The 24,128-nt window shown below is 41.3% G+C and overlaps 1 protein-coding gene and 1 long non-coding RNA gene across 3 annotated transcripts in view; one reads left to right on the top strand and one right to left on the bottom strand.

The window, feature by feature from the left end:
- The window catches only part of LOC136320534 (uncharacterized), a 31,628-nt gene extending 26,055 nt beyond the window's left edge, over positions 1-5,573 (bottom strand). Inside the window, exon 1 of the long non-coding RNA XR_010728353.1 lies at positions 5,456-5,573. This is a non-coding gene — a long non-coding RNA (uncharacterized lncRNA). The remainder of the gene's footprint in view (positions 1-5,455) is intronic.
- The window catches only part of CCDC83 (coiled-coil domain containing 83), a 62,511-nt gene continuing 43,291 nt past the window's right edge, over positions 4,909-24,128 (top strand). Inside the window, exons 1-3 of one of the 2 annotated variants that reach the window (XM_066253701.1) lie at positions 4,995-5,112; positions 12,947-13,064; positions 17,855-17,939. In XM_066253701.1, coding sequence (XP_066109798.1) covers positions 12,970-13,064; positions 17,855-17,939 — 180 coding nt within the window. In that variant the 5' untranslated portion in view covers positions 4,995-5,112; positions 12,947-12,969. Of the gene's footprint in view, positions 5,113-12,946; positions 13,065-17,854; positions 17,940-24,128 lie in introns of both variants that reach the window. The other variant, XM_066253700.1, reaches the window with a different exon arrangement.

The raw sequence follows: 24,128 nt of genomic DNA, 5'->3' as shown, positions 1-24,128 counted from the left end.
GTATGCGGCCACATGCGGCAGCGTGTCATCAAAAATGGCCACATGTGTCAGTGCTGACATGCGTGTCGTAGGTTCGCCACCACGGGCCTATAGTTAGCTTTATTGTAATGTACATTTAAAGTTCTGTTAAGAGGGTAAATCTCATGCCATGTTCTTACCACAGTAAAAAAATAAAAAAGCAAAAAACAAAAAAACAGCAACTGGAAAACAAATACAGTTCTTAAAAGATAGAAGTTAGAATTTATATTGCCTCATTCTCCAGATGTGAGGTAATGTTACTCCATGTGTTCTAATTGTTTTAATATGTTTGTTGGAAGCAGAGTTGCATAGACTAACGACTTCCTGGTGTGGGAGTGAGCATCTTATCTGCATCACAGAAGGCTCCAGAGATGGGGCAAGCTGATATCTTGAGCCAGGAAGATGAGGTCACTCTCTTTGCCAGGCATTGCAATCTTGCAAAAAGACAAAGCCTGAGACATGTTTTTTGGACCAGAGACTAGACTGAGGTGAGAGGCCCTTAGGAAGAAGAAAGATTGGAACTATGGTCAGTGGAGTTCATCCTGAGACCTATCCCCACCTTGACCTCGCCTACACTCTAGGCAGAGTAAACTTTTTTCATAAAAGAACGTGGTTCAGAGGACCCATCGGAACCTGTCCCTGCTCGTTTCTCCTGCCTCCTGTCTCGCCCCTCTCCTCTCTCTGAGACCCTATTATCTAATCATTCTCAAATTTCTTTCAGCTCCATAGAAATGCATCATTTCTAGGCCTTTGTACACACCCATCCCTCTGTCCCAGCCCCGCAAATGAGACTCCACTTATTCTGACCCTCAAGACTGGATTAGGTTTTCCCTTAGCATTCTGCTTGCACCCCTCTTCCAGAGGTTATCCAACTGTGTTGCAATTGCTTATTAACTTGTTTGCTTCTCCCTCCTCTAGACTGAGCAGAGAGTGCCTTCAGGCAGAGATAGCATCAGTCTACTATCTGACCTCATGAGATACCTCCAAGTTGGAAGTGCCCAATCAACTTGCTTCCAAATTCCTGATCCATAGAAACTGTGAGATAATAAGTGATTACTGCTGTCTCAGATCACTAAATTTTGGGTAATTTGTTATATAGTAATAGAAAACTAATACACTGTCCAAACTTAGTAGCTTAAAACAACAACCATATGTCCGATTCTGTAGGTTAGTCACAGGCGATCTCCTGCTCCCTGGGACACTAACTGAAGTGAACTCAGCAATGTTCAGCTGATGGATGGACTTGGTTGGGAGGATGCAGATGGCTTCGCTCCTGCCTGGCACTTTGGGTTAGATGGAACAGTTGCCATAAAGCCTACACTTAACTCTTATCTCTAGAAGTTTATACTTCTACAGTTTTTATATTCAGATCTATGATTCATTTTGAGTTCAGTTTTTGGGCGTTATATAGTCAGGTCAGGGCTCACCTTCTTTCCAAAAAAAATACCAAATATGCATTAGTTATAGTAGCATTTGTTGAAATACTATCCTTTCTTCATTTAATTACCTAGGCCTTTTTGTCTGAAGCAACTGTCTATATCTATATATCTGTATCTGTCTATTTCTGGATGTTTTTGTCATGTTCTACTGACTTGTAAATATATCCTATGTGGTGATATTTTAAAACTGCTGAAAGTATGTAGCAATTCACTGTAGCTGAATTGGTCTCGTGACATCACAAACTAATGTCTTCAGGCACGATCCCTATCACTTGGCTCAGGCTCCTGAGACATGGCTCCGACTCTAGCATACCACTCTGGGCTCCTCTCCCTCAGTGAGGACAAAGAACTCAAAAGTAATTTCAAAAATCAGTTAGGCCTGACCAGGTGGTGGCGCAGTGGATAGAGCATCGGACTGGGATGCGGAAGGACCCAGGTTCGAGACCCCGAGCTCACCAGCTTGAGCGCGGGCTCATCTGGCTTGAGCAAAGAGCTCACCAGCTTGGACCCAAGGTCGCTGGCTCCAGCAGGGGATTACTCGGTCTGCTGAAGGCCCATGGTCAAGGCACATGTGAGAAAGCAATCAATGAACAACTAAGAAGTCGCAACGCGCAACAAGAAACTGATGATTGATGCTTCTCATCTCTCTCCGTTCCTGTCTGTCTGTCCCTGTCTATCTCTGCCTCTGTAAAAAAAATAAAAATAAAAAATAAAAAATAAATAAAATAAAAATAAAAATCAGTTAGGCGGAGGAGATAGGTGGGAAAAAAGAGATGTGATTTCTTTTTGCTGGAGTTCTGGTCATTCACTTTAAACTTGGGTTGGAGAACTGAAGAGGAGAGGATGGATGCTTCCAGCCAAGAGGAAAATATTGTGGCACATAAACAACGTGGGAACCATCCCATTTCATACACTGCAACATGCCAGTGGATGTCAGGTCAATGCTCTCCTAAGTGAGTTTGTTACCAGGCCCACTTAAAGGTAGCAAAACCTTATCCTCTCAAGAGAATATTTTACTTCATGACTTTTCTTTTGCAAAACAGCAATTTGCCTGACCAGGCGGTGGCACAGTGGATAGAGCGTCAGACTGGGATGCAGAAGGACCCAGGTTCGAGACCCCGAGGTCACCAACTTGAGTGTGTGCTTATCTGGTTTGAGCAAAGCTCACTAGTTTGGACCCAAGGTCGCTGGCTTGAGCAAGGGGTTACTCTATCTGCTAAAGGCCCGCGGTCAAGGCACATATGAGAAAGCAATCAATGAACTAAGGCGTCTCAACAAAAAACTGATGATTGATGCTTCTCATCTCTCTGTTCCTGTTTATCTGTCCCTATCTATCCCTCCCTATCCATCTCTCTCTTTCTGATTCTCTCTCTGTCTCTGGAAAACACACACACACACACACACATCAATTTAATTGTTTCAAATTTGTCAGGAAAAAAATTTTGAGTAAAAAGTTACGGCAGGGTTTTACTATTTCTCAAAAGTAACTGTCAGTAAAATTATCTCTTTACTAGAAGTTTTAAACTGATCTGCAAAGCTGATAGGTTATAATCACTAGCTCAGGTCTCTAAAATTATTGTGAGATTTACTATTAACATATATAGTTGATTGCCTTAGGATCTGTTTTCATTGAGGTAGTGATCCTCAATAAAAACAGATAATTTATTTATTTTTTTAGACAATGAGAGGGGTGCAGACAGGAAGGAGAGAGATTGAGAAGCATCAACTCATAGTTGCAGCACTTTAGTTGTTCATTGATTGCTTTCTTACACATGCCTTCACCAGGGGGTCACTGGACCCCTTGCTCAAACCAGCGACCTTGGGCTTTAAGCCAGTGACCTTTGGGCTCAAGCCAGTGACCATGGGGTCATGTTTGTGATTCCACACTCAAGCCGGTGACATTCGGGTTTCAAATCTCGGTCCTCAGTGTTCCAGGTCAATGCTCTATACACTCTGCCAAAGCCTGGTCAGGCCAGATAAAAAATTTTAAGTGAAATATTTACCAGCTATGCATACCAAACAGGTTCTTTGTGTTTTCACCTAAACCAGACAACAAGCGTGGCTTTTTCTACCACAGAAAATCTCCTACCTCTATTTCTACATCATGCAACATAGTAAGACTAACAGAAAATTAAGGTCAAATGAGGAAACTTGGCAAATGGTTTTTATCTGGCTTCACTGTTTGACCACCAACTGGCAAACACCATAAGAAAAACTGCACAGGAAATAAATGATAGGGTAAAAGTACATTTTTGATTATAGGCCCAGGCTCTTTTAAAAGCAGCAGGCCCGAGATTTATAGGAAATATTTGGGAATGAATTCAAAATGCTGAAGAATCACAAAATTGTTTTTCTGTTTAACAAAAACAAAACAAAAAAAAATCCCCATGCTTTAAATTTTCGGGGTGGTAGCTTTTTTTCCTCCTGTATCTGTATTTTATTGAATAATCTTACCCCATAATCCCACCTGCTGTTATTCTAAGGAAGATAACTAAAAGACCTTTCTCAGATATATAGATCACAGCCAATTATTGGCACTTAACAAATATGTAACACGGATAGAATAAAGGGAAGTCCAAGTGAGGTAGAGCACATAAATGATAAGCCAGTTAACTTGGGGGTGACTTTTTACTGATGAGAAAAACGCCCTTAACTAAAAGCTAATTGACATTTTTATTAATTAATCGCTTCAGTTCCCTTCCTTTAAGAAGTTCTTAACATGTTACTAATATAACATAGCATCAATCAGAAAACATGTGATAACCTATTTTTAAAAAATCAAATTCAAGAATGCCAAACAGGTGACTTATAAAGAGAGTGGAGACCTAACGGAGCACCTCACTTCTGTTTCCCAGGACAAAAGGATAAAAAGTTAACTGGGGGTGATTAGTGGAAGCAGGTGCTTCCAAGAGACTGTCTTGAGGTAGAGAATGAGAAAGACTGTGGCGAAGTGATAGTTTTTCCCCTCTTAAGAAAGCTGCAAAAAGTGGAAACGGGGAAAGACGGTATTATATTGGTTTTCCTAAGGTTGAGAAGAAAAAAAGAAAAGAAAAGCAAGAAGGAAAATAGGCAGTGTATTTGTAGAGCTGAAAGTTACTGTATCAGCATTTAGCCTAGGGGCTGGCAATTCCGCTGGGAGCTAAACCCAAAAGATCTGTTACCCAAACACAAGCGGACAGAGGCAAAGCCGCTGCGCGCCAGGGGCAGAGCGGGGCGCAGGCCGGCACACGCACCCCTTTCCGCAACCTGAGAAACAGACGGAAGTGACTGGCTCACAGACACAGGCGCCGGCTGTCACGTCGCCACGCCACTGCTTGCCACTAGAGGGAGGCAAGGAGGGGCGTGAGAGTTTTGTGGAACAGCGGGCTGAGTCGTGGCGGTGAAATTCCGTGGGGAGGAAGGCGGGAAGGAACACCCGCGGCGGCCAAGGCGCGGCGCGGGCCTCCGGCCCGGACACTTCCCAATGTGGCCACCAGGCGGCGCGCCAGGCCCACAGCTCGCGGCTGTGCTCCGTGTGGGCCGCGAGGCCTCAACGTTCCGGTCACCTTGGAAACGGAGGCGCGGCCGCGGCAGCGGCAGAGTGGGCCTGCCTAGTCCGCCGGGCCCGCGGGAGCGCCGCTTACCCGCCCACGGCTGTGTACCCGCACCTGACGCGGTGAGGGGACGTGTGAGACTCGCTGGGCCCCCTTCTCCTTCCGTTCTATTAAGACTTGACGAGCACCTCCGCGGCACCCTACCGGCCCCGGGGCTTGCTCGGCCCTAAATCGGCCTGGGGTGGCGCCCCCCGGGGTCCTCCCCTGGGAGCTGTTCTGGGCCCCGGGGCTTGCTCGGCCCTAAATCGGCCTGGGGTGGCGCCCCCCGGGGTCCTCCCCTGGGAGCTGTTCTGGGCCCCGGGGCTTGCTCGGCCCTAAATCGGCCTGGGGTGGCGCCCCCCGGGGTCCTCCCCTGGGAACTGTTCTGGGCCCCGGGGAGACCCTGGGGGGTTCTTAGAGGCTCACCCGCCTCTTCGCCCAGGAAACAGAGCAAGGGAGACCTTTCGATCCGACCAGACTCTCAGCCGGGCCCTCTCTCCGCCTTGCAGCACGTTGCTGACTGCCCACTGCGGGGCGTCCGTTCCCAGGGGCCGGATCCGCACCTGCCTCGGGTCTGTCCGCTGCACGGGGCCCGCCGGCTCCCGCACGCGGCGGCGCTCGGTCAGCTCCCTGGGCCCTCCGTTTGCGTGAGGCTGCAACACCTGACAGCTTGCCCAAAGCAGTTGTGCTTCGTTAACAAGTCCGGTGGGTGTAGGAAAGATGGAAGAGAAATGGGGGGTCAGAGAGGCTTCGAGACTTGTCCACTAGGGGGGAGCTGGGAACAGCCCCCGGTCTTGCTGTCTTCTGAGTAGGGGCCTCACACCCTTGCCTCCTCCTCAGCATCAGCCCGGAGCCCGTCCCACCGTGGGTACTTCCTAAGAGCTCCGTGTGTTGTCGATGGCCTTTCACCCTCACCCGCGACCCATAGAGTTTGCCTTCATTTATTATTATTAATCTGTTAGATTTGTATAGTACCTTATTTGTTTCCCCATAATTCTCTGCTGGGTAAAGAGAGTTGAAATGGTTGGGAAGTGGGAGATGTCCCATCTACAGGGGGCAGAAGATTTCTGTGAAGGTAGAAAAGGAAAAGAATGACTGGATATTTATTAGGATGAGTGCCAATTGCTCATGGATTTATTTTCTGCCACCCCCAAACCCAACCTTGGTAAATCCTTTGTACATTCACCACTGCTGTTTGAAGACAGAGAAAAACCTTTTCTTTTCCTCCAACAAAGGATAAAAGTACTGCTTGTATTTTCATTATCCTCACAATCATCTCTTCATGGTTATATTTATTTTCTTTTTTGACATTTCTAAAATTGCAGGAGTTGAGGGAGTGGAGGTAGTTCTGGTTGCTAGGAAAGTTAGTATAATACACTGCATTTCAAACTATTATTAGCAATTTGGGATAAAAAAAATAGACCAATTTTAAAGCTAAGAATCCAGTATAATTTGGAGTCTGCAGTTAAAAAATGTGCCACTGACCAAAGGATTTGTATTGGTAGAGAAAATACATGCTGCCTGACCAGGAGGTGCCACAGTGGATAGAGCGTCAGACTGGGATGTGGAGGACCCAGGTTCGAAACCCCGAGGTCCCTGGCTTGAGCACAGGCTCATCCGGCTTGAGTGCAGGCTCACCAGCTTAAGTGCGGGCTTGCTGGCTTGAGTGGGGATCATAGACATGGTCCCATGGTGCCTGGCTTGAGCCCAAAGGTTGCTGGCTTTAAGCCCAAAGTCTCTGGCTTGAGCAAGGGGCCGCTGGCTTGGCTGGAGTGCCCCCCCAACCGGGGTCAAGGCACATATGAGAAAGCAATCAATGAATAACTAAGGTGCAGTAACTATGAGTTGATGCTTCTCATCTCTCTCACTTCCTGTCTCTCTCTCTCACTCTCTTAAAAAAATAAAGTGTTCTAACATAAGTAAAATTTGAGTTTAATAGTGATTTTGCTGTCCAAATTTAGTATACATACAACATTAGGAGCACATGAATAGGGCCATTGGTAAAAAGAGTGAGCATACATTATTTATAAGTCAATCATTCAAATCATACATTTATTGAACATCTAGTTTGTGTCCATGGGAGATGCCAGCCTATGTGACAATATCTTTTTTTTTTTTTTTTTTTTTTTTTGTATTTTTCTGAAGTTGGAAACAGGGAGGCAGTCAGACAGATTCCCGCATGTGCCCGACCAGGATCCACCCGGCATGCCCACTAGGGGGCGATGCTCAGCTCATTTGGGGCATTGCTCTGTTGCAACCAGAGCCATTCTAGCACCTGAGGCAGAGGTCATGGAGCCTTCCTCAGAGCCCAGGCCAACCTTGCTCCAATGGAGCCTTGGCTGTGGGAAGGGAAGAGAGAGAGAGGAAGGAGAGGGGGAGGGGTGGAGAAGCAGATGGGCGCTTCTCCTGTGTGCCCTGGCCGGGAATCGAACCCGGGACTCCTGCACGCCAGGCTGACGCTCTACCACTGAGCCAACTGGCCAGGGCCCCAATATCTTTGAATTTCCAAAGATAAAGGTTTGTTGAAGGTGCCATGAATATCTTTAAATATAATATATAGTGAGATACATATCTTGAAAGTTAGGTTGCTCTTTAACAAAGGCCTTTGGAAGTACCACATTAGTAGTAGTAGTAGTAGTAGTAGTAGTAGTAGTAGTAATAGTATTAGACTTACACGAGTTTATAGCTAGTTAATGGTAAAGCTATGATTAGACTTTCAGACTTCCAACACCCATATAGAGATCTTTTAAATCATGCTCTCAATCACTAATGGAATCTTATTCAGAACTTTTGTAATTACTAATGCTACTAAGTAAGCATCTTTCATTTTAACCTACATTTATATAAAACATTAGCTCACAAACATCAGGATTCATTCCATGTGTCCAGGAAGGTATTAGGGCAGAACTTCCATCCCTCCCAACCTCCACAAAATTATGACACAAGTCATCAGGAGGCTTCTGGATATTCTAGCTGCATAAAGTCATGGGGAAAAAGTCTATAGGAGCTTTCTGGATATTGAGCCGGGATCCTGAGACTGCATCAGAAAGAACATACTCTCTGTTTGGGGTTATTTTGCAGAGTCAAGTTAAGCATTATGGAATAACAGTACACTGAAGAAGTCAATTCTATGTCCATTTTTACTAAACAGACTTCTTACTGAGAAGCATTTGGGAATCTTTTCTGAAACATTTTCTGACAGCAAGTGATTATGGAGTGGACTCTGAAAAGGCTGGGAAGCTGTCTTTCAAACCCAGCCTCCTCACCCACCCCGTCCATGGCGTGTTATAGGGTGCCCAGATGGAGGAAACACAGAGGGCCCAAAAGGCCCTACCCTGAGCAAAGTTCTCTGTATCATTCATTAGCTGCCCAGTTTTGCTAAAGTTTTGAAAAGCTGCTCATTACTTTTTTTATTTAGAGAGGGGGGTGGGGACAAACGGGAAGAGAAATTAGAAGCATCAACTCATAGTGTGGCACCTTAGTTGTGCAACTAATTGTTTTCTTATATGTGCCTTGACCAGCGGGCTTCAGCCGAGCTAGTGACCCCCTTGCTCAAGCCAGTGACCTTGGGCTTCAAGCCAGCAACATTGGGCTCAAGCCAGTGACCACGGGGTCATGTCTGTTTTCCCTCATTCAAGCCCATGACCCCACGCTCAAGCTGGTGAGTCCATATACAAGCTGGAGACCTCAGGGTTTCAAACCTGGTCCCTCAGCGTCTCAGGCTGATTATCTACTGCACCACCGCCTGGTCAAGCTATTCATTACTTTTTTTTTTTTTTTTTAAAGTTCTGTTGGGCTATGCTTCTTTCTTCCTATCAGTCTGAGTAGAGATCTTTGCATCTCTATCTTTTATACCCCAAGGCCCAGTAAACCGCCAGGAACAGAGCAGGCACTGAATAAATGTGTGTAGCTGCTGACAAACAGATCAGGTATCCATTTGTCAGGAAATATTCGAAGTGAAACTTTCCTGGGAAGATAATTAAATTACTTTGTGAATGTTTTCCTAGGATTTCCACCCTTTATTGAGATAGAAGTCATCTGGGCCTGACCAGGTGGTGGCGCAGTGGATAGAGCGTTGGACTGGGATGCGGAAGGACCCAGGTTCGAGACCCCGAGGTCACCAGCTTGAGCACGGGCTCATCTGGCTTGAGCAAAGAGCTCACCAGCTTAGACCCAAGGTCGCTGGCTCCAGCAGGGGGTTACTCGGTCTGCTGAAGGCCCGCGGTCAAGGCACATGTGAGAAAGCAATCAATGAACAACTAAGAAGTCGCAACGCGCAACGAGAAACTGATGATTGATGCTTCTCATCTCTCTCCGTTCCTGTCTGTCTGTCCCTGTCTATCTCTGCCTCTGTAAAAAAAAAAAAAAAAAAAAAAAAAAGAAGTCATCTGGGAGGTCAAGAACTGTAAATCCTTATAAATAATTATAAAAATCCTATTGTTTGTAGAACATTATCAAATGCAAAAGTAGGTGTTGAGGTGATGTCATTAGCTCATTGCAATAATGCAACTATTAAGCAGGCAATCCAATTGGCTTCCTAATTTTCTGGAAAGGGTGTGAAACAATGAACCTTAATATAGTTTATGCATAAATCATTTGTGCTTAAGGGACCCACACTTTCACTCATATTTTATTAAAATCCTTTGCCACGAGTGCAGTTAGGTAACTAATTATACATTAGTCAGAGAGCTGAAAACAGTCGAGTCAGGTACTGAGGTAATTTTGCAAGATGAGGTCATTTTCCCTTCAGCACCAGATGGGTACAGCGGGTGGGAACCATAACACTCTGCTCTCTTCCCTGTGACTTTGGAAAGAAAATTAGAGATTAATGTTGACATTTGCTTTAACTTTCAAGTGAAATATTTTATAGTAAAAATAAAAATCATTGTTAAATAGTAACTTATTGTAAAATGAAACACTTGTCAGCATGCTATCTTTTAGTGCAACTGTCAAGTTAAAAATTCTAATTCTAAAATAGAAAATAATATAAAAATTCAACTCTGCATCAGAAACAAAAGCAAGCAATTTTTTTCTTAGCTGGCAAATTTCTGTGAACTGTGATGGCCTAATGACACATTTTGAGTTGTAGCTTATGGGATTATTTCAATACTTTTATATCGGAGAAGACAGGTAATACATTGTCTCGTCCTGGTATGGTAAATCTTTCGGTTGTGTTGCCTGTGTAATTTTCAGTTGGCAAGTGTTGTAGTACATTTTCATTTACACACACTTAAACCGGTGAACGCATTGAGCTAGAAAAGTGTCAGATGCTGGAGGCCTGGGTGTGTGAGCAGCACATCTACAGGACAAAAGTGTGTTCTCACTTCAGTTTTTCCACTGTGTATATGAATAATCTATGCAAGTTGCCAATTCAGGGGTCCGAATCAGTGGTGAATGTTGACAGTAGCAAACCACGTGGGTCAGCCTTTCCACATTTCATACTTGGCAACGGGCAGTCATCTCTGCTTTACTTTTGAAAATGCATGATCTGAAGCTGTAACTAAAGGGGACATAACATTTGTTAAGTTCTTTGTATATGTCAAACACTGTACTAGATGCCTGATAAATGTTAGCTTATTTAATCCTTATAACAGCTTTCAGAATAAGATTTTTGTTCTCACTTTACAGATAATAAAACTGAAGTTCAAAAAGATTAAGTATCCCACTCAAGGTTACATTGATACTTGGTGGTGGATCTGGGATTAAAGCATGTCTGCCTGTATCATTTCATTTATTTATTTTCTCATTTGACAAGGATGTATTGTGCATCTGTTATGCTACAGGGGAAATACTGTGGTGCCTAAGAATTACATCATTTCCAGTCCCATGGAGTTTCCAGCCATTTTAACAAATTACAAAGTTTATGTCCCTTCTACAGTACCCAACTGATAACATACTGATTGTTGGTTAGGCAATTATTTTTTAGATATTAACAGAAATGGAAAGATTTAAAAAATCTGTTAAAAAAGACAATGATCTGAAAAGAAGTACTTTAGTACCCATATCAAATCTCTGAAGTATTTATTTACTATAAAAATATCTGACCTGACCTGTGCTGGTGCAGTGGATAGAGAGTAGACCTGGGATGCTGAGGTTGGTGGTTTGAAATCCCAGGCTTGCCCAGTCAAGGCACAAATGAGAAGCAACTATTATGAGTTGGTGCTTCCTGCTCCTCCCTTCTTTCTTTCTTTTTCTCTCTCTCCTCTCTCTAATCAATCAATAAACAAAAATCATCTGCGACCAGTGGTGGCATAGTGAATAGAGCATCGACCTGGGACACTGAGGTCCCAGGTTTGAAACCCTGAGGTTGCTGGCTTGAGCGCAGGCTCACTGGCTTGAGCACAGGGTCGCCAGCTTGAGCATGGGATCATCAACATGATCTCATAGTCACTAGCTTGAGCCCAAAGGTTGCTGGCTTGAGCTCAAGGTAGCTGGCTTGAGCAAGGGGTCACTGGCTCTACTGGATCTCCCCCAAAGCACATATGAGAAGCAATCAATGAACAACTAAAGTGCTGCAACTAAGAGTTGATGCTTCTCAACTCTCTCCCTTCCTCTCTCTCTAAAAAAAAAAAAAGAACAATGAGCCTGATTCTCCCCCCCCCCCATTTTATGGTAGAGTACAGGAGATAGTGAGACAGACTCTCACACGCACACTGACTGGGATCCACCCAGCAACCCCCATCTTGGGCCGATGCTCAGTACCAAGCTATTTTTAGAGCCTGAGGCTGACAGACCACTGAGCTCTCCTTAGTGCTTGGGGCTGACTCTCAAACTAATTGAGCCACTGGCTGCTTAAGGGGAAGAGGGAGAGGAAAAGAGAGAGGGAGAGAGAAGCAGATGGTCACTTCTCCTGTGTGCCCTGACTGGGGATTGAACTCAGGATGTCCATACACCAGGCCAATGCTCTATCCACTGAGCCACCGCAAGGGCCATGATTTTCCCTTTTTAAAAATATTATTTTTGATAATTTTTTTATTATTTGATACATAAGTAATTAACAGCTGATGAAGTTACCATTAATAACAATACATTATTATTATTTGTCTTATATGATATTTATAAACCTCTTAACCATTTAAAAAACACTGTTTTTTTTTATTAAGTGAAAGGCAGGGAGGCAGAGATACAGACTCCCACATGCACCCCAGCTGGGATCCACCTGGCAAGCCCCCTACTGGGCAATGCTCTGCCCATCTGGGGATGCTGCTCTGTTGCTCAGCAACCAAGCTATCTAAGCACCTGAAGTGAGGCCATAGTGGCATCCTCAGCACCTGGGGTCAACTTGCCTGAACTATTCAAGCCATAACTGCAAGAGGGGAAGAGAGAGAGAAAGAGAGAAGGGGGAGGGGTAGAGAAGCAGATGGTCGCTTTTCCTATGTGCCCTGACCAGGAATCAAACCCAGGACTTCTACACAGTGAGCTGATGCTCTATGGCTGAGCCAGCTGGCCATGGCCTAAAAACACTTTAATGTGTGTTCTTTTAGCTCTTTATAACAATCCTGGCCAAGCCTAATTCCTTTGGATCCAAGTTTCTTAGTGCTTATAGAAAGTTATGCTTTTATTTTGTCTAAATTAACAGACATTTATTTTACTGCTGCTATATGTACTGCATTCTGCCAAACACTGTGGAGAAATAAAATGATGGAAAAAGTTTAGTCCTTGCTCTGAAAGCTTGATGGGGCAACAGATGTAGAAGATAACATAAAGGAGTGAGTCTCACATAGTTTGGGGAGGGTAATGCTGTTCCTGGGCTATTCATTGAACTCAAGAACCCAACTGATTTATCATGTCCCGGAATTGTGGTGGATGTCAGGTGGAAACACCAGTTTTAAATTTTCAGCAGCGCCGTATCTTGTGTAAACACAAGTAGAGGGGCAAAGACAAGAGTTTATTTACTTCTATCTCTTTCTTAAACAGGTACATTTCTTACAACCAGCACAATGGAAAACACAGTAAAAGCAAATAAAAAGGATGTTCAAGATGGGCCATCAAAAGAAGTGAAACTGCCTATCAATGAAGCACTTCTAGAATATCAGTAAGCTGAGATGGTTAAATCCAAAGGTTTCCATATGTAACAATCATGGTTAAGACTTGTATAACTCCCAATGGAAAATGATGCACTCAAAAACTGTCAAAGGAGCTGGATTGGAGGTGGATTGGAAGCATAACTGCACTCTTGTACTAAATGCCTATTTTTAAACATTTCTGAATTTTTACTCTAACAGTCTAAGTAGTAGCTATGAAACAGCATTCATTAATGTGGTTTCAGCTCCCCTCCCCCCACTGTATTATTGGCCACTCTTCTGTATGTACACAACACCTTGCTGGCCCACCTCTTAAGATACAACATAGAATAGTTAGTGTACATTCACAGAAGAGTAAACAGAAAAATGTTCTTATTTAACTTTTAATTTCCAGACATTCTAATTTGCATTATCTCCAAATAGCACCTGATCAAATACAAGTGATTTAGAATTATTTTTAATAAGAATAATATTTCTTAATGTTTCACTCCCAGGAGCTGGGGATAAAACTAGTGTTAATACCTAGTCTATGTTTATGTTTTATCCAACCAATGGAAAGTGAACCCCTTGACAGCTTTTGAACCCCCAAACTTTTGGCATAGTTAGGTGTTTTAATGTGTAATTCTTAGGGAGTGAATGATTACAGTTCAGTCTTTTTCTTTTTTTCAAGTACATAAGACTGTGCTTCATTCGTGCATTTATTGAACTACTACTTGAATGTTTACCAAGCACGAAGCAAATATAGTACTGGGTACTAGAGGACAACAGTGAACAGGACCACATGGCCCCTGCCCTGATGAAGCATCAAAGACAGATATTAGATAACTAATTCAAGATTGTTTTTCAAAATATTGCATAGCTATAATTAAGGTGCTATGACAGAAGAGTGTAGGGTGCTACAGAGGGTCAGGAAAAGCTTATTTTAGGAAGCAGTGTTTAAGCTGATCTCTGGAAGAGGAACAGGTGTTATGGAGACAGAGCGTGGTACAGAGAAAAGCTTATGGGGAAGACACTGGAGTGAGGAAGTGCTTGCCACAGTCCAGGAACAAGAGAAGGCAGGGCAAGGGAGCAAGGGCAAGCACAGATGACGGCTTTGACAAGGGTCAGATAAGCAGAGCCCCTGGCACACTTGGGGTTTTAGAATGGCAAGCCATTTATTGGAGGGGAGAAGGTAGGAAGTGAGGAGCCTGTGATACTGGTGACTAGGTCTTTGTTTAAGAGAATTATTTTTAACATTCTGAGAAAATTCGTCTCGTTCTTGATAGCCTACGCATGTTCTTTTTAGAAGGTAGTGAGTAGAAGGTTAACTGAGAAAGATCCATTGGAAAAGGACTTTTAACAAAGTCCCCTTTTATTTTCTGCTCGAGGTAACATTAAGTAATAACCAGATGCTACCCGTACTCACTTCCCAGCCTAATGGAAAAGTTTCCTCATCCCATCTCAGGAACAATGGACCAAAGGTCAGCCTCTGGAAGCACAACCTGGTCTCTAATTTGCTTCCATGGTTTACAGTGATAACATCCAGTTACAACTGCTTCTCTTTTCCTGGGTCAGTCAGAGGCCAGTCTTTCTCCTCTTTAGCAGAAGTTTACAAAGAGGCAAACGTTTAAAAATTCTCATGATCTAGTACAAGATATAAATTAAACATCCCATGCTTTTGTTCTCTTTCTTTTGTAAAAACAGAATAAATAACCTCATGAACTGGAACAGCCAAGGCCTTGCGGCTAGTGACGTGTTCCTAGGTTACAGAACTTTCCTTACATGACACATCGCCGAGACACCCCCTCATTGTCTAGAGAGGGATTCTTCAGGGCTCCCCCAGAAGCTCTAACATTTCTCTTGTACAATATCAGCTCCTAACAAAGAGCTGAAGTTTTTAAAAATATATATCCCAAGAAAATAAAGTCATGAACATCCATGGTTGTAAAGAGCTGAGAGTGCCAACGTTAACCCTGTAAGGTGATCATGTCTGGGTAACGATGGTTTTATTTCCTCCTTGTATTTGTTACTGCTCCCTCCCAGTTTTCTACAAGGAGTACGGACATAGATATAGAAATAGGTATGGATATGATCACGGGTTAAAACAAAAAGATAAAAGTATAGAATTTTTTGGAGTCCAAATTTGTTTTCTTCTCAGAATTCTCAATAAAATTGCATGGAGAGACAAAGTTGACACATTACTAGCATTTTAATAATACAGGGAGGTTACTAGTATACATTGTGTACTAACAATTTCACATTGTGCTTTAGAATAGTACTATATCCTTTTCAAATCTCTTTACTATGTTTTACTTCACTAGTTTATTAGCCCACTTGCCTCAGCAGTTAGTGCTGCACGTGGGTTACGAGGGCACTGAGTAGATGAGGGAGAGATGAAAAGGAAAAGGTATAGAGAAGGTGAAGCTTGAATTCCCGCAGTGGCTAACAGTGCAGAGTTCTGAAGTTCGGCTTCATCTGCTTCTTAGTGGGCCCATCTCTCCACAAGGCCCGAGGAGATGGAAGTGATTCCGAGGAGTCTAGGGTAAGTTAGACCTGCAACTATCCTGCGCTCCAGAAGGGGGGATGAAGCCGTCAAAACCTTAAGGATATCTCAGATCTTTCTGAACTGCTTGCTCACTGGAGAAGGAATTTTTGTTCCTCAATGCTTTGAGGGGAGGGATGCTAGACGTAAGCACAGGGTGACCAGATAGAGCAAATAAAAATAGAGATGCCCAATTTAATTTGAATTTCAGCTAAACAACAATTTTTTAGTACGAATGTGTACCATGAAATATCTTTCCTGCTTTCATCAAGCTAGGCTCTCGGTCTGAAACCAATGGTGAGCACAGCCGAGATTCATCTGCCTGCCCCACCCATGCAGTGCATCAGGGCCACCGTATCTATCATTGCAGAAATTATGTGAGTAAGTAGCATAGACTCTTTTCAGGTCATTTTCACTTATATTTTTGTTTTTCTCCTTAAAAATGGGAGATAGAAAAGGCACTTTTTCAAAATTTTTGTATATCTAAGCTTTAGGTAAGAAGTAAAAGATGGTTTATATTTGCCTATAGCTTTATTTCTAACTATTACGTGGAGACCACCCAATTTACAGTAGTCTTTTCATTCATCTATTGTTTTCATATCCTGTTTTTTGCCCCATAGCATAGGGAAAATGTTTGTGTGTTTACTTCTTTATTGTCTAGTAAAATATAAGCGTGTTGAGGGCAAGGACCATAAAGACATTGTCCACCACTATCTCTGTACAATCTAAAACAATGCTGGGCACGCAGAGACTGCTCATTAAATCTGTACTGTAGGTAGGACTACATGAAAGGGAACACTGATAAATTCAATTTATAGAATTTTGCTGCCTGACCTGTGGTGAGGCAGTGGATAAAGAGTCAACCTGGAACACTGAGGTCACCGGTTTGGAACCCTGGGCTTACCTGGTCAAGGCACATATAGGAGTTGATGCTTCCTGCTCCTTCCCCCTTCTCTCTCTCTCTCTCTCTCTCTCTCTCTCTCTCTCTCTCCTCTCTAAAATGAATAACAATCTTAAAAAAGGGTTTTATGCAACTAAAAAGGAACAATGGAGCTCATCTCCTTCAATTCCCTTATTTACACAAGTGCAAGCCAAGGCCTAAACAGGGTGAGAGGCAGCTAGTGGAAAACCAAGCCTAAATCCAAGTTTCATAGTATCCAAATAGAGCTTTTTTGTCATTAAAGGATTTGCTTGTTTTGTATTTCTGTCCTATTTTCTCATCATTTGGAAATACGGAGCTTTATTTTTCTCTCTACTAAGTATACAATGTCACAGATATAAATGTCCATTTGGAGGAAGGGCTGAGGAAGTGTGATTCAAATTCAACTGAAATTTACTAAGTACTTACTCTATGTCAGAAACTTTCATGTATGATTTCTTATTTTAATCCTTATATAAGTATGTACAGCTGGGTATTGTTATCTCCATTGACAGCTTGGGAATTGAGTCTCAGAGAATTGCTTGCCTGAGGTCAGATAGGTAAGAAGTGGTTGGGACAAGCTTGAATGCTGGAGTTCCTTCCTTATTCACTAACCACTCACTCCTCTGTTTACTACACCACAGAGCTGCTATACTTTTGTAATTTTTTTTTAATTGAGGTAAGAGGTTTATATAGATCAATTTCATTGACCTTATTTTGGTCTCAGATTTAAAGTTATAAGACATACTAGGCATAGAGGTATACTTAACATTTCAAATAGCCATCAAATGGCCTATACCACAGTCTTTCTGCACTTTTCTCCCTTTCATACCTAGCAGAGGCTCAACAAATACTGCAGGTATTAAATAAGTGTGTGTGTCAGGAAAGAAGCTTTTATTATTTATAGAAGAGATATACTAATGAACTTGAACCAAAGGGTATGTTTAGTTTGCTTTACTGTTTCAAGAAGCTGGGTACGCAGTTATAAAGTCTTTGTTTTGTCATTTTTGCTTGAATGTTTTTAGAATTTTAGAAAGTATGCTTGCAATGTCGCCTTTTCTAGGTTTGCATAAAGCTGAATTATTTATAGATAATTAGAAAGCATCAAAATTACTACTATGAAATATGAGTGGTGATTGATTTAAAAATTGAAGTTCTCTCTCTAATATATATTTTACTGAGGAAAATATTCCCAGAAACACAAAATTACTTAAGAAACGGTCTTATCCCTAAATGGGTTTTTATATTATATTTAATACTATATTTCAACTCAAATAATTTAGTTTTATTTTTTAACTTTGTCTCACTAATTTTTCCTAAGATAAGTAATTGTAATGAATGCTACCTTTGTTTATTATCAGCTGTCATATAAAGGAAAATGAAGTAGAACAATTCATGGTTCAAATAAGGAGTCTTAGAGAAAAGAACCAAAAGTATCACGAAAGAGTGAGTATAAGATTGAAAGCCAATATCTAGTCATGAAACATTCACACAAATGCTTTAAAACATTGTGAATTATGATGAAATGTACCCTAGAAAATTAACTTATTTAGTGCTTGTAATTGACTAATTTACAGTCTATTGAAGTTTTTTGTGTTTTGTTGTATATGTGAAGTAGGAGGGTACTGCTATTCTCTTTATATTAATTATAATGTCATAGAAAGTCAGTTTGAATTATGTTACTTAGATCATGAGGATGCTGAACCTTATGTTCAAAATTTTAAAGCTCTGAAACCACAACAATCTTTTAATTTCTTATTTAACCAAACTATACTGCTCACAAAAATTAGGAGATATTTCAAAATGAATATGAAGCTATAAAATATCTTCTAATTTTTGTGCACAGTAGATAAAACATTGGGTGTTCTTATATTTAATTTCTGTGTCTGTTTTCTTTTAGACTTTCAGAGAGTGTGAACATATAAATATTTGAAAAGTACAATCTTGCTAAAATGACTAATTTAATGTTTAAGATGATATATTGTTTTTGTAAAATCATTTTAAAATGACTATCCAAGGGGTGCTGTATATGACTATCAGAACTAAAGATCAACAGAAATTAAGTTTGAAAGCAGTAAATGATAATTAAACATCACTTAGAGCATCTCATGAATGAGGAAATACTGACAGTATCTACTATTAAACATTTACTTTATATGGACCCTGAAACTTCCACACTTACAAGTTATTTGGGGATGGAGGCTTTTGTCTAAAAAGATTATCTACAAATCTTAATGAAATCTAGTGTCAGAGACCTGAGTCTGTATCCTGAGTTACTACTGATGTCATTTTGGCCAAAGCTGGTATGAGCCTGGTTTCCCTTTTATAAAATGGGGATTTCTAGTCTTCCTCAGAGGGATTAATTTGCTCATTCATTCAGCAGATATTTATTGGCAAGCCAGGCCCCGGTAATATAACTGTGCCCCTGACATTGTCATGATTCTTAAGTAACTGTCACTTGTAAAGGGACAAAAACAGAAACTCAGGTCCATGGATGATCATGGAAAGGTAAGTTCGACCTAGGTGCTTGGAGTGAGCTGTCATTAAGGGACCAATGCACATCATCCAGTGGTCAGCTTTGGGACTTCCATTTGGTTGTGAGAAAGACAACAGAACAGGACTGAGGAATCACTTTCACATAGCCCAACAACTGGAGCCAAAAACAAAGTTCTTATTTCCATGGATTAGCGCAAAAATGAGAGAGACGTTAACTCTGCTTTGGGATCATTAGTGACCCTAGCAGTAGAGAGCATAATGAGGCCGACTCTAACTCCAACTGTATGCATCTATTTTTTTTCCATTTATGCTGCTATTGCCCCAGGTTAAGCCACAATCATCTCTTACCCATCCTTTCTCTATCCAGTACATTTTCCACAATTCAACCAGATTGCCCTTTAAATACTGTAAACCTTTCAATGGCTTCCTATTGCACAGAAAAGAAAATCCATAGACCTTACTGAACTCTTGAAGTATTGCAAAATCTGACCTCTGCACATCTCTCCCACCTTATCGCCAGCCACCCCACCCTTTGCTTACCAATGCGGAAAAGAAGGAAGGAAGGAAGGGAGGGAGGGAGGGAAGGAAGGAAGGAAGGAAGGAAGGAAGGAAGGAAGGAAGGAAGGAAGGAAGGAAGGAAGGAAGGAAGGAAGGAAGGAAGGAAAAAAAGAAAAAGAAAAAGAAAAAGAAAAAGAAAAGAAAAAGAAGAGATGAGAGAAAGAGAGATTGGAAAACCCAATCTCTTTCTTGTAATTGTACCTTTACAGTAAAGAGGCTGTTTTTTTCTTCCCAGAATTCTCTTGGTTAGATCCTTTTAATTCCCCTGATCTAAGCTGGAATGTTGAGGTCACACATATTTAAATTGCTAAACTAAACATGACTCGTTAGCAAGACATATTTTTCTCCTCAGTTAAGTCAAAATCAGAAATGCCCCTCTTCCTTCCTACCCATTATCTCTTCCTATGTGTATTTAGTTGTATTTAGACTAGCACCTCATTTATAATCTCTTTCTCTCTATATTCATTGTTCCACTTACCTCATTGGATATTTCATAGTTCACTGGGCCCATTTACATACTTCCCCAGTCATTCTCTTAGTCCTACTATTTTGCCAGCACTGCTCTAGCAACAGTTATTAACGACCAATTAGTCAGGTCCAATGGACTTGTTTGAATGGACTCTTTTTTTTTTAGCTTAAGAATGAAAAAGAAAGAGGGACAGAGAGGCAAGAAGGGAGAGAGATGAGAAGCATCGACTTGTGGTTGTGACACCTTAGTTGTTCATTGATTGCTTTCTTATATGTGCCTTGATGGGGTTGGGGGTGCTCCAGCTGAGCCAGTGACCCCTTGCTCAAGCCAGCAACCTTGAGCTAAAGCCAGTGACTATGGGGTCATGTCTATGATACCACACTCAAGCCGGTGACTCCACGGCTCATGTTGGTGAGCCTGCGCTCAAGCTGGCAACTTCAGGGTTTTAAACCTGGGTCCGCCTGACCTGTGGTGGCGCAGTGGATAAAGCGTTGACCTGGAAATGCTGAGGTCGCCGGTTCGAAACCCTGGGCTTGCCTGGTCAAGGCACATATGGGAGTTGATGCTTCCAGCTCCTCCCCCCTTCTCTCTCTCTGTCTCTCTCTCCTCTCTAAAAATGAATAAATAAAATAAAAATATATTAAAAAAAAAAAAAAAAGGCCTGACCTGTGGTGGCGCAGTGGGATAAAGCGTCGACCTGGAACACTGAGGTCGCCGGTTCGAAACCTTGGGCTTGCCTGGTCAAGGCACATATGGGAGTTGATGCTTCCTGCTCCTCCCCCCTTCTCTCTCTCTCTGTCTCTCTCTCTCACTCCTCTCTCTCTAAAAAAAAAAAATCAATAAATAAAATATTTTAAAAATAAAAATAAACCTGGGTCCTCAGCATTCCAGGTCAGCGCTCTATCCACTGCGCCACCACTGGTCAGGCCAATGGCCTCTTTGTAGTCCTTACTTTACCCTGCATCCCTTCAGAAGTCACTCCTGTCATATTGAAGCTCTTTTTCCTTTGGGTTTCAGGACATTGCTCTCCCTTAATTTTCCTCCTACTTCTCTGACTATTTCTTCTTGTTTTTCATTCATTTTCTCCCCCTGGACCTACTCTTACTTAGGGTATTTGCCAGTGTTCTGACTTCAGACCTTTATTTCAGTCTAACCTCTCTCTGGATGATATTTTTTAACCCTTTGAGTAGTATAAACATTCATTCATGTACGTCCTCGTGCTTCCTGACCATCCCGAGTACGATCAAATTATTTTTTAAATGTGTAAAGCAACATTTAAAAAAGGCAAATGTATGTTCTTCTTGTTTCCATAAATTGGTTATCAAACAATCATGATTTTAAGTTAATAAAACTGTAAGTAGAACTGTTTCATTTTTTGAAAAAAACTCACTCCCAGGGATCAGCGAGCATAAAAAAACCTCACTACTCAAGAGGTTAATACCACAGCTTCAAATGCCATCTACGTGGTGATCATTCTTACATGTAAATGTGATAAAATTTCATAGTTATACACACTTAAAAATTAGCACATGTAAAAACTGGTAAAATCCACATAATCTCTAGTTAAAAACATTGTACCAGTGTTAATTTCCTGGTTTTAATAATGTACTATATGAAAAGTTATCATTGGGGAAAACTGGATGAATAGATGGGAACTTTGTGTACTACTTTGGCAAATCCTGTTCTTGTTCTTGTGAGTCATAAAAAGTTAAAAGGGTAGAAGCCAATGAAATGGCCTTATAACAAAACAAAACTAATCCCTTTATTGTAACTTATTTACTGAAACTTTTCTTCTTCTTTTATAATGTAATAATTTTTACTTCAAACAATAATTATTTACTATACTTTGTAAGATAAACATATTTTTAGCACATTGGTGGGTATATCTAACTAAATTTTATTTTATTTCAGTAGCTAGGTCAAAATAATTTTCAGACATAGTAAATTGTGTAATATGTTGTCAGAAACATTTCCCTTCCATTTAAAATTTATATGGGATTTGGAAAGTTTAATATAACTGTTGCTAAATTTATATATTACGGCAAATATAATATAGTAATGTTTCTACAGCATTCAATTACATATAAATATTTTGAACGTGATGTTGTTTTAATTTATAAATAAAAAACATGTTTGAAAAGAATAGTTATTATATCATTATTAAAATTTTGATGCAAGAGAACTAGATTCACTTTGAGAAGTATTGTGCTATGTAAGGCATATAAAAGAAAATTTTCTTTATATATTATATATTTCTTTATGAATTGTATGTAGTGTTTTAAATTATCAATATCTTTGTAAATATTTTTTCTATATATTATGGTAAATATTTTTGATCTGAAATTTAATTTAGAGGTCTTGTTGGCTTACTAAAATTAACTAACATAAGTAAAATCAGATAATGATTTATTTAGTATTCAGAACATACTTAATAAAGAAATTTCCACTTCTGCAAAAATAAGTAGAAAAGCCCTTATTAGGTAGAAGATTAGCAGTGTAATAGTTGATTGCAAAGGATATTATCATAACACTGGTAATGTCACTATTTTATTTTAGCCATTCTCATATGTGGGTAGTGATATCTAATTGTATTTGTAACATGAATTTCCCTTATGGCTAATGATGTTGAACATGTTCTCATATGTTTCTTTGCCATTTATGTATCCTCTTTGGTGAAATTTATCTTTGTGTCTTTTGCCTATTTTCTAATTACACTTTTTTTTTTTAGTTGTGAGGATTTAAAAAAATGTAGCTAGGTAGGTAGGTAGATATCGCCTAGATCAGTGGTTCTCAACCTTTCTAATGCCGTGACCCCGCAATACAGTTCCTCATGTTGTGGTGACCCCAAAAAAATAATTTTGGTGGCTACTTCATAACTGTAATTTTGCTACAGTTATGATCCGGAATGTAAATACCTGATATGCATTATGTATTTTCCGATGGCTTTAGGCGACCCCACCAGGGTCGCAACCCAAAAGTGTGAGAACCGCTGGCCTAGATACTAGATCTTTGCTGAATATGTTATATGAAAATATGTTCTCCTAGTCTATAGCATATCTTTTCATCTTCATAACAGGGTCTTTCACAGAGAAAAGTTTTTAATTTAAGGAAGTTCAGTTTATCAATTTTTCTTTTATGGATCATGCTTTGGTGTCAAGTTTAAAAGTTCTTTGCCTAGAGATCCAAGATGGTGATTAAGTAGGTGAAAGGTACACTCACCTCCTCCTAGGACCAAACTAAAATTACAACTAAATTATAAAACAATCATCCTGAATAACTAACTGAAGACCAGCTGAAGAGAAGTCTTATAACCAAGGATTTGCAGAAGTCATATCGAGACTCGTAGGAAGGACAGAGATGCAAAAAGGGCTGTCCCCACTCCCATAGGTGGCGGCTGAGATTCTGGAGGGATATCTCAGCTGTGGGGGGGGGGTTCTCCCTGAGAAGTATGGGGTCTCAACCCCAAGCCAGGCTGTCAGTCCAGGGCACCAGATCCAGGAAGAAGTATCTACATAACTTTTGGCTGTGAAAATCAGCAGGGATTCTCTCTATTAGGGAGAGACAAGAGTTGGCAGAGACACAGGCATCCTCTTAAGCAGCCAGAGCACAAAATTTCATCCACAGCCACTCACCCTGGGCTCCAGGAAAGGAAGGGTAGAGCAGACTAGAGTCCCATGAGGAGAGACTGGAGTTTGTGGCCCTGGGGAAAGAACAGAAGGGACAGCCATAAGGATCCCTCATTGAGTTATTCTCCCATACCACAGACACTACTTTTCTTGGGTAGAACACTCCCTTTCATATGGCATCAGTCTGGGGGAATGGAATTGCCCCAGCTTCTGGACTCCCTCTAACCACCCTGCAGAGTTTGCATCTGCTGAGGAGTCAGCTCACTTGGCCCAGGTGTAGAGGTCTGGACAGATTTGGAGGGTGTCAGTGACTAAGTTATATGGTTCTGGGTGGGAGAAATCCCTCCCTACTTTCCCATGAACCTGAGTGGCACTTTTCCCTCATGGGAGATACCCTACCCTCACCTTCTGGGCCCCATTCTCCAGGTTCCCAAAAACCCCACCTGCCTGACCCCTGATGGAAGGACTGAGTTAATGTGTCTCTGG

The sequence above is a fragment of the Saccopteryx bilineata genome, chromosome 1 (genome assembly GCF_036850765.1).
Source record: "Saccopteryx bilineata isolate mSacBil1 chromosome 1, mSacBil1_pri_phased_curated, whole genome shotgun sequence".
NCBI classification, from domain to species: domain Eukaryota; kingdom Metazoa; phylum Chordata; class Mammalia; order Chiroptera; family Emballonuridae; genus Saccopteryx; species Saccopteryx bilineata.
This window is presented reverse-complemented; position numbering and strand designations above follow the sequence as displayed.